Source organism: Pyxicephalus adspersus, chromosome 3 (genome assembly GCF_032062135.1).
Source record: "Pyxicephalus adspersus chromosome 3, UCB_Pads_2.0, whole genome shotgun sequence".
Taxonomy (NCBI): Eukaryota; Metazoa; Chordata; class Amphibia; order Anura; family Pyxicephalidae; genus Pyxicephalus; species Pyxicephalus adspersus.
Genome location: NC_092860.1, coordinates 59,800,993 through 59,817,736, shown reverse-complemented (window position 1 = coordinate 59,817,736; position 16,744 = coordinate 59,800,993). Strand labels below are relative to the sequence as shown.

The window sequence follows — 16,744 nt, the reverse complement described above, 5'->3', positions numbered from 1 at the left end:
TATATATGAGTATATATTTATATATATGTATATATGAGTATATATATATATATATATATATATATCTACACACACACTCATATACGCAATACAGCCTGTATCGATCGAACGTTCGTTCATCGCGCATGCTCAGAACATGCACGATCACTGAACGACCGTACACACGATAGATGGTCAACGATCGTCGTCCAATCCGATCTGCCGGTGCGGTCGTTCATTTCCAACGACTATCCTCGTTCGTCGGCGTCGTTGGTTACCTTTTTTACGAACGATTTTTGGCCAATCGGTCCTTCGTCATTCGTTCGTCGTTCATTTCCAACGATAAAAATTGGACGTGTGTACGCAGCTTAAGAGTTCCAGGTTCTTGGTGTTATGTCAGTTTTCAAATTAATGTTACCTATTGCATCATGTGTCAATAATTGATAAAGAAAAATTAGACTACTATTAACAATCAACGTGATGAATTTATTCTCAAAGGGTTCCCATTGCAAAATTCAACAAAATCCATAACTAAGTCATTGTTTCCTTTCCAGATAATGATTACAAAGTCAATATGCCAATACCCAATTGTTCTGAAGATTTGGAGATTGTGTTTAATTAAAAAACTTAAAATAATTAGTTATTTAAAATAAATTAGTAAAACAAAAAAACAATAGCCTTTGTGAGAAAGATGATTTGTAAATGTTATTTTCAAGCATATACGATACCTAACAATACCTAACATATTAAGCATAAGTCATGAAACCTTTAAATATATAGACTGGAAGAAAGATGATTAATAGTCAGTGTAACCTCAGAGACCACTAGTCTCTTTCCAAAAAACTGACTTTTTTTGAGATGTTTGTAAACCTTTAGCAGTTTACAAATTACCACGACGAATAGCTATTGAAAAAACACGAAATGTTTTTATTGGATATATTTGGTCTATGTCCATCAATGCATTAAATAAAGGGCAACCTTATATATTGTATATGTCTGTGTCAAAGCAGGCTGGTTACCTGATATTACCCCTTGCTTGCCTTCGGGTGTTAAAATCAATTACATTAATCTTAATCGTCCATTAATATGTTTGGAAATCTTAAAGGTTTTGATACTTTTATTGTCAAAGATTGCTCTAAGACCTTAGCGTAGTAAAGTAAAACACAATCAATCGGGCAGCACGGTGGTTCAGGGGTTAGCACTCCGGCCTTTGCAGCGCTAGGTCCCAGGTTCGATCCCCAGCCAGGACATTATCTGCATGGAGTTTGCAGGTTCTCCCCGTGTCTGCGTGGGTTTCCTCCCACATCCCAAAAACATGTGGTTAGGTTCATTGGCTTCTCCCTAACAATTGACCTTAGACTACATTAATCACATATGACTATGGTAGGGACATTAGATTGTGAGCTCCTTTGAGGGACAGTTAGTGACACGATTATGGACTTTGTACAGTGCTGCGTAATATGATGGCGCTATATAATTACTGTATAATAATAATAATAATCTTCCTGTCTGTAATTTGAGGGAAAAATATGTTGTATTATAGCAACATGGAATGTCTTTCTAAAACAAAAACACCTTTGTAAATGTAACATTTGCAAATATGTAAAGTTATTTTCTTTCATTGATGCTATGTACTAAAACATATTTATAAAAATATGCTATTAGTTATGTAAATAAAATTGTGTGCCGTTAAAATCCTTTGTTTTTTCATTGGCTCTTGGTCATGTGCTAATTGTATACTAATAAAATGAAAAGTGGCCGTTTGGTAGGAGTGTACTACTTTGATATATATATAAAAGAAGCTTTAGCAGTTAATAGAACTGATATAAGTTATATACAAGTTTGCATTTTCTGGATTGCACCATTTGAAAGAGCAGTAGCAATTAAGGACTTTCTGATTCATATCCAGCCAACTGACCTTTGGATTCTCCATTTTTCACTACAAATTTTGTTCTGACACTGATTCATGTCAGTGCATTAGTTTGTACCATGTCTGATACACTTGATTTCAAGGGAATAGGCACATTAATGTGTACTTACAGTAATAAATATTGCAGAAGCAACTATGGTGGATGTATACTGTCATCTTGGCATAAAATGGAAGGGAAAGGTGTACTCATATAAGACTTAGATTTTTTTTGTAAAAAAACTGACCCTAACTCATTTCAGAGTTTGGGCCACAGTTTACAAGTTGTACTCCCATTTTCTGTTTTTTTGCCATCAACCAGGTTTAATTTGAGGTAACCAATTGGCTTTTTCTTCATCAATATGAATAAATTTAGTTTTATATTTAGTTGTGTTTGCCATTTTCATAATAAATAGTGAGGTTTAATGTCACATTAAAACATCAGATGCATCATTGCTATACTTCTTGTCATCAGAGATCTTCTGGACACTTTATAATTATTATTATTGTATATCCTACTGTGACTTAAGAATCACACTATTGGCAACTTTATGGCATGCATGCTCTAATGCTGTTGGTTTTTTTTGTACTATTGCTTATAACTCTCCCTTTCCCTTCTCTCCCTTTTTTTATCAGTCTGTTAGCTTACCTGATACAAGAGCTCTTTACAGTGTATAAAGTACAGGGAAACATTTCAGAATTACACATGTATATGGGTGTTACTGCACATAAAACATGATTTAAAATAAACTACAGTGAACTGGCATGTGCATGGGCCATGTTTTAGTTATTGGTAAAATATATTTAAATTATAAGTTTAGAAACGTTTCTCTGCTTCATGAATTATTCATGACACCCGTGTGGTACCTATCTTTAAAAAAGGGAGCAAAGTTAATACCAAGTAACTACAGATCTGTATATTTAACTTATATCATATTACTTTTCCCTGCTGTGTCTCTAAAAACAATTAGAAAGCAAATTAGGAGACAGGGTCAGTTTTCAGGTGCTATTCTGAGAGCAGGGTTGGGAGGGTGGGTGATTGGGTAAAAGGCTGTTGATTAGGGGGGTAAGGGGTTGGGGGTTAACAGAATGTTTTAGCTCTGATCATTATTTATACTGCCTTGGAAATGCAGGCAAATTTTCTGTCCTGCACCTCCCATTTTGTAGCGGTTTTATGACAAGTCTGGGATAGTCTAGGACACAAGGCATGCCTTCATCTGGTATATGCCATGATGACCCAAGTTCTGTGGTGTAGAGTAGTAAAATTCTGTGTTAGCAACAGGGATAAAGCTGGTTTGATGTAAAATAGACACACATCATTCTGCACCTCTGCAGAACACTGCTGGGCATGTGTGGTTAATATTGGTTACACTGGTCTCATATGTACAGTAGCAATTTTTGGAAAGTGGCACGATGACATGTGAGCCATTTACTGTTACAGCTTTGCAGGTAGTATGCTATTGAGATCCTACATGAGTGGTAGCAAATGAATAATGGTGTCACTACCACACATGCACTGGGTCTTACTGCCACAAGTCATCCTGAACCTTACTACCACTAATTACAACTGCCTATGCATGGCCATTAAAGCTGGACAATGCTGTGCCAGCCTGGGGAAGTCACATACAATGAAGAAACTGAAATGTCATTCAGTATCTTTTCTGAATCATTCAGAATCAAAATTCCTGCTGTGCATGTGCTGAGCCATATTGCCAGTAAAGATTGCACATATGACATGCACAGAGACAGAACCTGAAATTTATGTTATAATTTAATTTGCTAATGAAAAACCTTAACTCAAATCAAAATGTAAATCAAACCTATTGTTTCATCATTCTTTGAATAGCCCAGATCTGGTTTGTTGTCTGGTTTACTTTCAATTCAACTTTAAATGAAAGACTAAAATATGACACATGCAGTATATCCTTACATCATTTACTGATCTATATCTCACTTCTGTCTAAACACTATTTTGGTTGTATTGTATCTAGGAAAATGTTACATTTTTTAAATCAACAACTTTACTTACCCTTGATAGTAGTGAGATTAAAAATGTTAATCCACTATCATCCTTCTACCCAAGTTCCAAGCTGTTTGTTTATATAATAATGCAAATACATCTGTTTGCAAGGACTGGCCTTTCATTTTAAATCCATGCTGGCTGAAGCTGATAAAATTATTTTCTAAATCATATTTTCTAGAGCTTATTTACAGTGCAAATAATACAGATATGTGTACAGAAAAGCAGAATACATTACCTGAAGGTAAATCTACTAAATATATGTGTGTGTGTTCTAAATAATTTTCTTTGTCTATAGTGAGCCTGTCTTGCTGAAACACTTTAAAAAGGAGAAATTTTAATGTATTTAGATTTTTTTATTTTTGTACTTATTTCAGGGTATTATTAATAACATTTAAATTAAAGACTTAATAATGATTTTTTTCTTTTCATTTAAGGATTGTAAGCACTTTCTTACATGATCATCTGTATGCCAGGAAATATAATTAGTAATCTGATCAAAGACTGTTGAATTAGGCTCATGTCTCAGGTAGAGAATTCCACACATGCGCGGGGAGCCGTGTTTCACTCAAAGGGGAAGAAACTTCCCCCAGAGTGACGTCATGATGCCAAAACCCGCTCACTCTCCCATCGCAGGTCTGAGCCTGCCATAAGAGAGTGGGAGGGGTGTGTCCAGAGACTTGAGCCTTCAATCCGTTCTGGGGACTTGGTTCCCGGCTCTGGCTTGTGCGTTTTTCTCCTGACCCTGCTGGGGGGGACCACTGGTCGGAGCCGTGGCATAACAGCCATACCTTTCTTCTTATCAGGTCACTCCCATCCAAACAAGTGTGGGAAGGAGGACACAAGATGTTCACAAGGGCACATACTAGACAGTTTTACACAAATCCATAACACATGTATTTAGTATTCCATGTTTTTGTATTTGACTTGCTAAAATGTATAAATCTTAGGTGGCTCTACAGTGGAATAATCAGAAAGCCTCACTATTCCTGCTACACTCCCCCTTGTATACTTGGATTGTGGTGGACAGGCGGATTTAATGTGACTTTGTGCCTCTAAGTACCTGGATTATGGTGGAGAATCCAATCGGTTCAACTTTCATTTTAGCAAAACCGGCAGTAAATCTTTTATACATAAAGCATTACAAAATTAGTGGTATTATTATGCATATGATGATTACAATAGGGTGAGTAATAATTCCCAAAAAAAGAACATGCAGGTGGGGACCAGTTAGTAAATATGTCCCTTCAATGATGCTCAGTAATAGTGATTAGTGTGTCTGAAGTTTAGATAACCTTCTTTTTGTATGTATTTCTAAAATCATATGTTTATTCTCATCATAGGTTTAAGCATATAGTACATGTTCTATTATAGTCTTCAGCTTATCTAAAACTATATTATATTGTGTATACCATGATATGTTTATCTCGACCTGCCCATGTATATCTAACTTATCCCATTTTGTATGTATATCATGGGAGGAGACTGCACAAGCAGACTGAGAACTTCTTTGATATACATCGGTGCCATTCGATATTTATGGATGCCAGATACAATTCCCTTCCACGGGATGTAAGCAAGGTTGAGCGTGTCTACCATTTAAAACACATACATATCCTTGTTTCAATTCACTGCAACTGGACGGATCAACAGTATTATTGTTCCGATCTATCCAGGTATGTTTTGTTTTAGGATACCATCACCTTTGAACACTTTGTATTGGTAACGCTGGACACCAGGTAGATATCATAAATGTGTCGGCCACATCTACATGTGCAATACAAGTATTACATGGGACAACAAAAAAAATTGTTTTTCACTTGCCAAGCAAGTGTATTTTAGGTCTGCTGAATCCAGAAACGACATTAATTTAATTGAATCGGCTTAATTTTCATCGGCTTTGGTTCTTGTGATACAGGAATCGTAATAGACAGACTTACCAAGAACAAATGTTAACACAGCATAATATTATCAATCTTTATTTACACCAAATGTTTTGCATTTTATATATTAAATGTAGCATTGTTTTCATGAAACTTTCATTTGCCTTCTTTTTATTCATACATTTAATTTTTTTACAGAAATATGAGTTCATCAAGAAGTTGTTTAAATGACCCTAATGTATTTTGCTACATTTGTGGTGAATATTCGCAGCAAATACAGGAAGAAAAACAGGAAAATATTCTCAGCAAAAACAGGAAAACAAAAACAAAGAAACACTACAGAATTTGTGAAACAAGCATATCTTGCATATTTTGGTATTAAACTGGGGGACTAAGATAAGTATTGGGCTCCTCATATGGTATGCAAAAGTTGTGTAGAGTGTCTACATCAGTGGAAATTGAAAAGTTTGAAATTTGTACCTATGGTATGGCAAGAGCCCAAAAATCATCATAATGATTGTTATTTTTATTCTGTGAATGTAAAAGGTTTCAATCGTAACAAGAAAAACAAGTGGGACTACCCTGATTTAGAATCAGCTGACCTGTGCCGCATGGTGCTGATGTTCCCATACCAGTGTTCAGTACACTCCCTGATATTCCTGTATCCGACATGGTGAATATATAGGGTTTGGAGTGTAATCCAGGAGTTAGAAGTGTAATCCAGGAGTGGAAGTGAATATGAAGGAAGTGTTTCATGAAAACCAGCAGTTCTCCCAAGAAGAGCTGAATGATTTAATACGCAACCTAAGTCCGTCCAAACAAGCATCTGAACTTTTAGCATCCAGGCTAAAAGAAAAGAACTGTCTGAGACCGGAAGTTAAAATAATGGTTTATAGGTTTATACAAGAGAGGTGAGACTCCTACCATATTTCGTTGAAGATGGAGACTTCTTGTACTGTTGTAACATCCCTAGACTACTAGCTTATATGGGAGTACCAGAATTTACATTTAACGAGCCAAAGGTTGACAAAGAAAAAAGAAAAAAAAAAGAATCATTCTCCCTCCACTACACATAAAGTTGGGATTAATGAAGCAAGGACAATGATTGCTTCAAATGCATTTGTAGATTCTTCCCTGGATTAAGTACTGAAAAATTAAAAGCAGGAATCCTTGATGGGCCCTAGATTCAGAAACTGATAAATTATTCAAATTTCACAAGTTACATGACTGAAACTGAAGCTTCTGCCAGGTACAACTATGTCATGGTTGTGAAGAACTTCTTGGGTAACCATAAAGCACACAATTATGAAGAACAGGTACAAAAATTGGGTGCTGCTATGAGCATAAAGGTATACTATCTCCATAGCCATTTGCAAAAATTTCCAGAAAACCTTGGTGAGCAACAAGGGGAAAGGTTCCATCAAGATATAAAGGTTATGGTAGAAAGGTATCAGGGCAGATGGGATAGACACATGAGCCTTTAATGTGTTAGCCTTCAGAAGGGAGAGCTCTGTTTGAGGGAATCTTGATGGTGATTTACCAGGAGATCACACACACATGTATTGGTTAACGGTGGTAAATGTCCCTTTTAGTTTATTTGCAGAAAAGACAGTGATAAATGTCCAATGACTTTGCGGATAAACAGTGGTGGTAAATGTCCAATGACTTATTAGATAAACAAGGGTGGTTAATGTCCAATGACTGGGCAGATAATACTGCTGGTAAATGTCCAATGAATTTGCAGAGAAACAGTGTGTGATAATTGTCCAATGACTTCACAGACAAACGGTGGTGGCAAATGTCCAATGACTTTACAGACAAACGGTGGTGGCAAATGTCCAATGACTTTGAAGATAAACAGTGGTGATAATAGCTTGCAGACAAACCTTGGAGGTCATACAGGGATGATCAGATGGAGAGCAGAGGATCCATGAGTAGCGAGGAGCGGGAACCAGGAATCAGGAGAAGGAATCAGGAGCAGGAATCAGGAGCAGGACTCAGGAGCAGGACTCAGGAGCAGGAATCAGGAGCAGGAATCAGGAGCAGGAATCAGGAGCAGGAATCAGGAGCAGGAATCAGGAGCAGGAATCAGGAGCAGGAACCAGGAAGTTGTCACAATCAATCTGCACTGGAAGGAAATCAGGGAGCCTTCATATAGTGCCGCCCTAGTCTCTGATTGGAGCTCACACTGGGCATGTGCAGAGTAAGGCTACGCACTGAGCATGTGCGAAGTGCGGTGCAAACTGAACATGTGGAATAAGGTTCATTTAGACATAGGTTTGTCACACAATGTGATTGACCTGATCATCAGCATAAAACGAAATCATACAAACAGAGTTTTTCAATGACTTCTTTGTGATTAGTTCTGTAAATATACTGAATATAGAATATATTGACATTAAGTATTTCAAAAATGTATCTAGTTATCCAGTTTAATTTTGCTTAAGTTTGAGGTCATAGAAAGGTCATTATTTAAAAATCTATTAAAAATATATAAAAATATACCTTATTTGGATTCTGTGCATCAAACATAACCTAAAATGACTTTAATCTGTTTGACAAGCAAATGTTTGTTGACCAGTGTTATCATTGCATGTCTTAGAATTTATCCAAACACCAGTATACAACTTTAACTGATCTCCCCAAAAGTCTATATTTACTATATCATATTGTGAACTCCAATATATAAATTGCTGATTAGCAATTAGTTGCAGTTGCACACATACAGTGCAGCTATCCTGGGCAATATAATTTATTATTGCATATTAGATTTGCCATATAGAATCTCTTGTCCACTCAAAGTTATCTTTCCAAAAATGTAGGTATTTTATTTGGTGGGTAGTTATTCGGGGACTCCAGTGATCTAAAGTTTTCAGGCTAGATCCTGCTATATTTCCAGCAGTAGCCAGTTTATTTCTCAGAATTAATATCCTATTGAATTAGGGCTCCCACCCGTTCCAATAATACCACTCCTATCCCTCTCGGAAATGCCACATGTTTTTAGTCTATCTCTTACAATGGGGCACTAATTTAGAAATATCTGCCGCTTCAATATCTATAGTCAAAGCTATTAAAGTGATTTGGGCTGCTTTTATAGAATACCTGTAATTATATAAATGCCTCATAATAGTGCTGTTGTAGGCTACTACAGAAGTTGACATTCTCCGTATATCAATATAAGACTTTTTCCATACCACCTTTGGAGGATATGTCACAGTTGGTGATTTTGGCAGATATTGTTACAATTTCAGAATAATTCCATTTCAAATCTTAACACAAAACCAGGTGGTATTATACCAGTATTTTCAGTTACACGTTGGTATTCAGCATTTTGTCGGTGGGCATTACAGAGAGTAATGCACATCCCATTTGTCATATTAATTTCAGCAGATGGAATAAAAGTCCATTGTTCTTCTAGTAATACATGTCCCACGTTAGTGTACAATTGATATGTGTCCTCAGACTGCAAACAGTTCATATATAGGACTCCGATAGGCAAGACATAATTAAAAGCAATTGGTATTGGCCTCCGGATACAGTTCACAATGTGAGAGTTTATCACAACTCTAGGTTCTTTCAAGCATTTGTATACATCCGGATAACCATTTAGGATTAGGAAACTTGGGTATGTAAACAAAGTCCACATCAAAAGCACATGGACATTCAATAGAAAACTTCTCTCCGTCATTGCTGGCACATCTTCTCAATCTGCTCCCACACCAACCGGGATGACCTGTAGGCAGGAACATATAAAGGAGCATCATTTTTTTTTTTTAACACTAGAAAAGTCTTACCCTCCCCACAGGCAATAATTTCACCTTTTTTACTTTTACTTCTAGGAGTATACAATTTTACTTTACCACCTTCAGTAACATCATTACACTGAACTTGAACTTCAGCGTTGTTCATGACAGTCATTTTACAGACAGGGTCACCCAGGGACTAAACCCACTATTTTTATAGCTTCTTCTCCTGCATTGTCTAATAGCAAAGTAAAAGTCTCTACATTTGTTAACTCTATTCCCAACGGTATGTGTTCTGTCTTTAAAGGGAGATTTAAGGGAGGCATAAAGCGTCCAGGAAAGATCACTTCCTCTTGTAGGTTTGATACCACAATCTGTGGCGAGTGTCTGTACACCAGTCTGTCTTGACCAAAATCCTACTGGTATTCGCTTTTTCTTTATTTTTTGCCACAAACTCCAAGTTGCAATATCATTGACTTCAGTAGATTCCAGTTCAAAAGAATGATTGACATCTACAGGGCCTAGTTCTTGATGTTGGGAGATAGCACATTTTGCTTCTTCTTGTTGTTCTTCTCCCCACTTAAATGAATTCTTCTTTTTCACAACATTATGTATGGGTTTGAGAATTAATCCCAGGTGAGGGATGAAATCTCTCAAGAACCCCATCAGGCCCTCAAAAGTTTGTGCCTCTTTTTTTGTAGTGGGTTCTTTGTAAGCTTCAATGTTCTTGATCACCTTCTCTTGTATTTTCTTTACGGGTCCCAACCATACTATACCCAAAAGCTTTACCTCTTTGTCTTTATTTACTTCCCACCCTCTGTTCTCCAGGTAATCAATAGTCAGCTTAAGAGCTTTAGTAACATGGTTTAGTTCTCCTGTAATCATAATATCATAAATATAATGAAAAATATGCACTTTGCAAAAGTCTAACTCAGTCTGTATTTGTTGCAGATCTTTGGCCACGATGCCATGACATAAAGTTGGTGAATGAATGTATCTTTGGGGGACAACTTGAAATGTGAAATGTTTTCCTTCCCAGGTAAGTGCAAATTGATCTTGTGGCTCAGCGGAGATAGGAATTGAGAAGAAAGCATTAGGCAGATCTTTACCATCATGGACAGGCCCGGCTTTTTTAGCAATGTCTTCAATGATTGTGATGATGACTGGCATGGCAACAGCTAAAGGAGGGGCAGGGACTTACTGCAGGTCAAAGTACACCTACCTGCAATAATTCCCTGCTAAGATCTTCTATCGGTTTGTGTCTCCTCGAAAGCCTGTACTGTTTCAAGTTTACAATAGTGGTGGGTGTTGGAATGTGCAGCAGTGTCTATTTTTCTGACCCTCTCACTATCTGTTTCACTGGTCTAATAGCGTAAGAAGAATGTCCAAATACAAAGGGACCATATTCTGTTTGCACAGTCTTTCCTAACAATATGTCTATTCCTAATATATACTCAGGGACATTACAAACACAACCAAAAGTTGTAAACAGAGGAGATTTACCTAATGCAAGCTTTAACTTCTGCATTTTAACTGGTATGTTGGTTCCCCCATAACCATTTACATAAACAATAGGTCCTGAGGTGACATCTATACTTCCATGTAATAAAGTAATTTCAGCACCAGTATCAGTTAGTGCAAGAACCCTTTGTACATTACTACATGACCAATATATGGTCAATGGTACATAAGGGCATAGGTCCCGTTACCACTGACCGCACATGGACAGAGGACCAGCCTGACCGTCACTTAATGGGAGAAGGAGCTTGCTATTGTCCTCAATTGGGATAGATTTTCCTTTAAAGTGTCAGTCTCAGCCTGCTCCATAGGTGGGGCAGTTGGCTAAATGTTTTCTCTGATTTTGCTCTTGGCAATGCTTCTTTGCACAAAGCTAACAAAACTGGATTTGTTTATCAATTTTATCCTACTTTTAACAAATCAGCAAACATTTGTTTTCTTGTTATTTTCACCATATTAGGATCATGTTTTGTGTCTGGCACAGCTCTAGCATGATTGTTAAATTGCTGATGTTGTGGTACACCTATTTCCTCCAAGAGTCCTAACAACTAAGCAACTTCCAACACGGATACACCTTGCGTACCTGCAAGCATAGACATCAAAGACCCTCCGAAGTGTGATGGGGCATGATTTTTCTAGTATGTATTCCTGCAGTAAATGGCACCATATCTAGCCCAGCAAAAAGTGCAGCACTGTATATAGCAGAGTGCATGCCCATTTGTATTATTTGCTGGATGCTCCCTATCATACTTTTCCAGAGCTTTTTTCTTCCTCTATACCTCAGGGATCAGCCCAAGCAAATGGGTCAGCATTAACCATCTATTCTACCAGTAAACATGATCCTCGGACAGCCAGCGCTTTAATTGTTTGAGGGTGGGATGCAGTGCTAGCGACCCTAAATTTTTATACCCTCCCCAGGCCGCTGCCAGAATTTTTTTTTAATGTCCAACAATTCAGACGAAGTAAAGTTCCGTACTAAAAGTAGGAGCCGGCTCCCTGCTGACCTCTCCCTTTGTTTTGCGCTGTGTTACAGGTCTCACATCCAAAGTATCACGCTCACAGAGTATTTAATCCATTGTCAATTTCATTTACATTGAATTCATTATCAGAATCACAGAAATCATCAGAATGATCGGTCTTGTTTTAACACACGTACTCTTGGTTTAAATTCCTGCTTAGCAGAGCCAGAAGTCTCCTGCACGTAACAGGACTTCCTGTGTGGATACGTCATACGTATCCCGTGACGGTGGCAGTGTGGGGATTGACTGTCAATCTTGAGGATGGGGGAAGGCCCTACTGGATGGAGAGCCTCCTCCTCCCCCAAGAAAAGCCGCAGGAAACTATCCCCTGGCGGCAGACAATCCTCACCCCGCAACAAGAGGAATATTAAGGGCCACAGCACTCGGCACTATAGGCTTCAAAAATAGATTTAAATGCCATTTTAATATCAATTGCAGCGAGTTGTGAGTTAGATATGGCACCATTACTGATTAGTACTGTTCCAATTTAGCTATAAAAGGTCATCAAATCATAGTCATTTCATTACATTATATAAAAGGAATGTTTTGGTGAAAAACAATTTTATTAATTTTGTATTGCTAACATAGAAAGCAGCATTCCAGATTATCACAAAAAGTATAAGGTCCATTAACCATATTACTTCATGATAGGTCATAATATGGATGGATGTTCCAATACATCAAAAAGATACATGGATCATAACATTACAAAAAGTGAAAAGACAAAACATAGTATATGGATAATTAATTTTACATTGTTAGTATACAAAGGTCATATTCTATATCATGATAAGAAATACTAAATACATGTATTTCAATAAATTAAATATACCATAATGCATCATCAACTGATAAACAATATTACAATGAATTTAATATAACATAATCAGGTAATGGAAAGAAAAAAAGAAAACCCTTACAAAAAAGGTTTGAAACTCAAGGTTTCATTTAAACCTGGATACCGTGTAGCATTCAAATTAAAAATCCACTTAGCCTCTTTTTATATATTGTTTGCAATTAAATTTATTTTCATTTTATCCTGTTGTTAGATTTATATAGGCCTGACCTTAAAAGTCCCCACAAAATGTGTTCTCCCAAAGGGAAACCGCATTGTTTTTCTTTTGCTAAGAGTGAAAACGATTTAATTCTTACAAACCAGAAGCGATGTGTTCAAAAGGATCGCCATCCTACAGCAAAAGTATATTGTGTTGACAACTATGCAGGATAAAGTACCTGGTGTTCGTATTTATAGCAACTCTCTCATTAAAGTCAACACTGTATACTTTTGCCTTATAGAATATAATTGTTTCTATGATTGTAATGAAAATATGATAATAATATATGTATATTTCCATGATTTTAGATCTTCTCTCTCATGAAGAAGCAGATATTTCTGCGCAACTCGTAGAAAATTAATTTAGGCTACCCCCCTATATAGGGATACCCTGTAAGGAGAGGTTAATGTTTATTATTATGATTTTATCATGTTTTTATGCACTTGGAATGGTTTTTATTTTTAATTTTGATATTAATAAAATGTTGGTTTTTTTCTACTATACGTTCTTGATATTGGCCTTAAAAGTCCCCTTGAAAAAATTAGTGTTCTTCACCACAAATTCCTTTCTATGCCTTTAAGGGATGTGGCCACTCTACAAATATTTATAGGTGGATGTTTTTTTAAGTGGATAATTTATGTAGTGATGTTGAGCATTGCTCCATGCTCTTCTGCATGTCTGCAATATCTGTCTTTGTGTGGGAGGAAGCATTTGGCTCCATCTTGTGCTGCAGGAGTGAGGGAACCAGAACAGAAGAAAATACTGGAGACCATTTGCCCAGGGTGAAGCGTTTTCTTGTTAAAGATGTTAAAGAAAACCTAATTACCGTGGGTCTACCACAACATTCAGTAGCTATAAGTTAACATTTGAGGTCAACAAGAATGTAACTACATTTACACTGATTTACAAAATATAAAACTTTGATTACTTCCTTATATTAGGCATCTTACTGTTGTAAAAACCCAGGAATAGATATTTGGTCTGATTTACTGAAATATACACATATATCCTTTTGCCTCAATGTGTAAGCAGGACTGGCGAGTCAACATTATGTCATATATTCCTTGGTGCATCGTATCGATAAAAAGCATTTTTTTTTGGTTGTTCCAAGCATACTAAAAATTAGGACCTCAACACATGCATGGAATGTGAGTGGAAAAAGAGAACTCCAATCACAGGTTGCCAGTACACGTATACAAACCTGAGTTGTAATAATAGTAGTTCTCTATACAATAATTTTCACCCTGCTTTTGTACCTTTCCCTATTAGTAAATCAGGTCATTCGTTATTTTACAATATATACACTGGATTTAAGTGTCTTCCATCTTCTGTCAAGATGCAGATTCCAGGCTGCATAGGTTTTCTCCATGTCCACTGTTGCATACCAAATAGAGCACGCTGCCATGCTTGCAAATAATTTCTTGTTTGCATATAGGTAATTAGCATGTTGAAAAAAAAGAAAGAGCATTTATCCAATTCAACAACACATACTTTCTCATTCTATTTCAAGGCCATATCCCAGCAGATGAAACAAATCACAAATACTTATCCCTCTCCCATCATAAATGACCAGTTTCTGTTTAGACTTTCCCAATCATTTTATATCTTTCTCTGTACCATTCCATGAATCTTAATAATATGATAAATCTAATGAACACACATTTACAACTCCAAATGTATTTAAAATACAGTATATAACCAGACTACTTACAAGTAATGTGTATATTAAATGACTGCTTAATCCTTTAACATTCATAATCAAATGTAATTAACATTTATATTCTCCAGGCTCATTCTGTTACCAGCAGAATACAGATATTTCCTTTAAATAAATTACATTCCTTTAAAAAAATTACAATTTCTAGCCTTACCCCCAATTTTGCACAGTTGTACAAGCTTCTCTTCTGTACTAAATTTGCTTACTCTAATTTATCTACTCACAGTGTACCTTGGAAGATGTAGCAAGTTTAATTTTGCAGAGCTTTATAGGTTTGTTTAGATCATTTCCACTAACCAGATGCAGACCTCTCACTTCCACCTCATGAAGGAAAAAAATAAATATATCAAATATAGAAATATATAGGAAAACGATTATTTAAGATATTATTAGTATTTATACAACGCCATATATACGTGTTATATATATATTTATATATATATGATCTATGATCCCAACTCACCTCAGCTTCTTACATTCCGAGGATGGGGCACAAGTATCAAGATTGCGCTGCCAGGGGAGGGAGCTGCTCCCCGCCCACTTTGTACTGTAAAATAATCCCAGCAGCAGCATGAGTTCTGTGTTCATGCAGCTGTCATTATCCCCATGTATAAATCCTCATATCTCCTTCACTGATTGTCATAGAAATGCTACTAAAACCAAATTAAGCCCCCTACAGTTGCCAGATATGGGGTAACAAGCATAAAAACCTAACAACAATCAGGGATATTTTCACATTAGGTGGGGCGATTTTAAGACCAATTTTTTGGTTCCCCAAATTGGGTTTGCATGTATAGGAGCCCCTTGGAGGCCAATCTCATGGCAATGAACATTAAGGTACTGCCAATTGTCTGCTCGCTGTGGTGCCCCTTAAAGTTCACAAAACTGCAAGGCTGTGTTCAGGTTGATGGTAAGGTTGCAGTGCGGTTACCGCTTCCTCATGCCATGGATCCCTGGCTCGGGGGAGACGCTCACTACTGCTCACTGCCCCCTGCAGTCAAATCTGCAGACGCTGCCATGCAAGGGACTTAGTAGCTGTCGAGCAGCCTGTTACACATAGCTGGACACCTAAGTTCTGTGAGCCCGAATTTCTCTGGAACAGACAGATGTTGGCAACTAGAAATGTGGGAGCCAGTAGGAAACTTCTTTTGTCCCTTTCCTGGTAAAATGTTATACCCGTCATATATTTCCATCCTGTCACATATAGCTGTCCCCATACTCTCTATTAATCCCAATTTCTCTGTAAGAAAAGGGAAATGTGACTGCAAGTGCAGGACTCTTGTGGCTAACTCCCCCTAAAATTTCAACACTACGGCGCCATCACAAGATACGAAAATCTATACCTGTAACATCATGCTACCCTGTCACACATAGCTGGCCACTTACCTTCTTTGAACATTAGAGGAAAAGAAATGTAGAATAAGTGGGGGACTCTTTTGGGTACCCCCCCCCCCACCTAAAATGTTATCACTTCTACCATACCATGGTGCCCTGTCAGATATAAATGTCTGCTTATGTTTTTTAAAACCTAATTTCTCCTACAGCGGAGCTGTAGGTACATTAAAATGTAGGATAAGTGGGGGACTCATGTGGCTAACTCTCTCTAAAATTTTACTGCTGCAGCGTCATCACAAGATAAGAAAAACTATACCTATCATACCATGCTACCCTGTCACACATATCTGGCCACTTACCTTCTGTGAACCCCAATTTCTCAGGAACGGTGAGATGTAGGGACCTGAAGATGTAGTAGTAAAAACATCTACCCTTTGGCTATCTGTCACATGAATTGCATTTGTCTGGAAGTACCTGTTGCAGAGATTCTTGATTTGCAAGTTTTATCCCAATGTCAACAGTGGCCACCAAATGAAAAAAGGTTGGGCACCACTGGTTTAGTGGATAGG

At 37.2% G+C, this 16,744-nt stretch overlaps 1 protein-coding gene across 2 annotated transcripts in view; it reads left to right on the top strand.

Annotated features, from left to right (window-relative positions):
- Window positions 1-16,744, top strand: part of LINGO3 (leucine rich repeat and Ig domain containing 3) — a 58,774-nt gene that overhangs the window by 17,802 nt on the left and 24,228 nt on the right. Inside the window, exon 2 of one of the 2 annotated variants that reach the window (XM_072404862.1) lies at window positions 10,483-10,570. The exons of the other annotated variant lie outside the window; for it this stretch is intronic. Within the exon in view, the coding sequence (XP_072260963.1) occupies window positions 10,519-10,570 (52 nt within the window). The 5' untranslated portion in view covers window positions 10,483-10,518. The remainder of the gene's footprint in view (window positions 1-10,482; window positions 10,571-16,744) is intronic. 2 annotated transcript variants of the gene reach the window in all.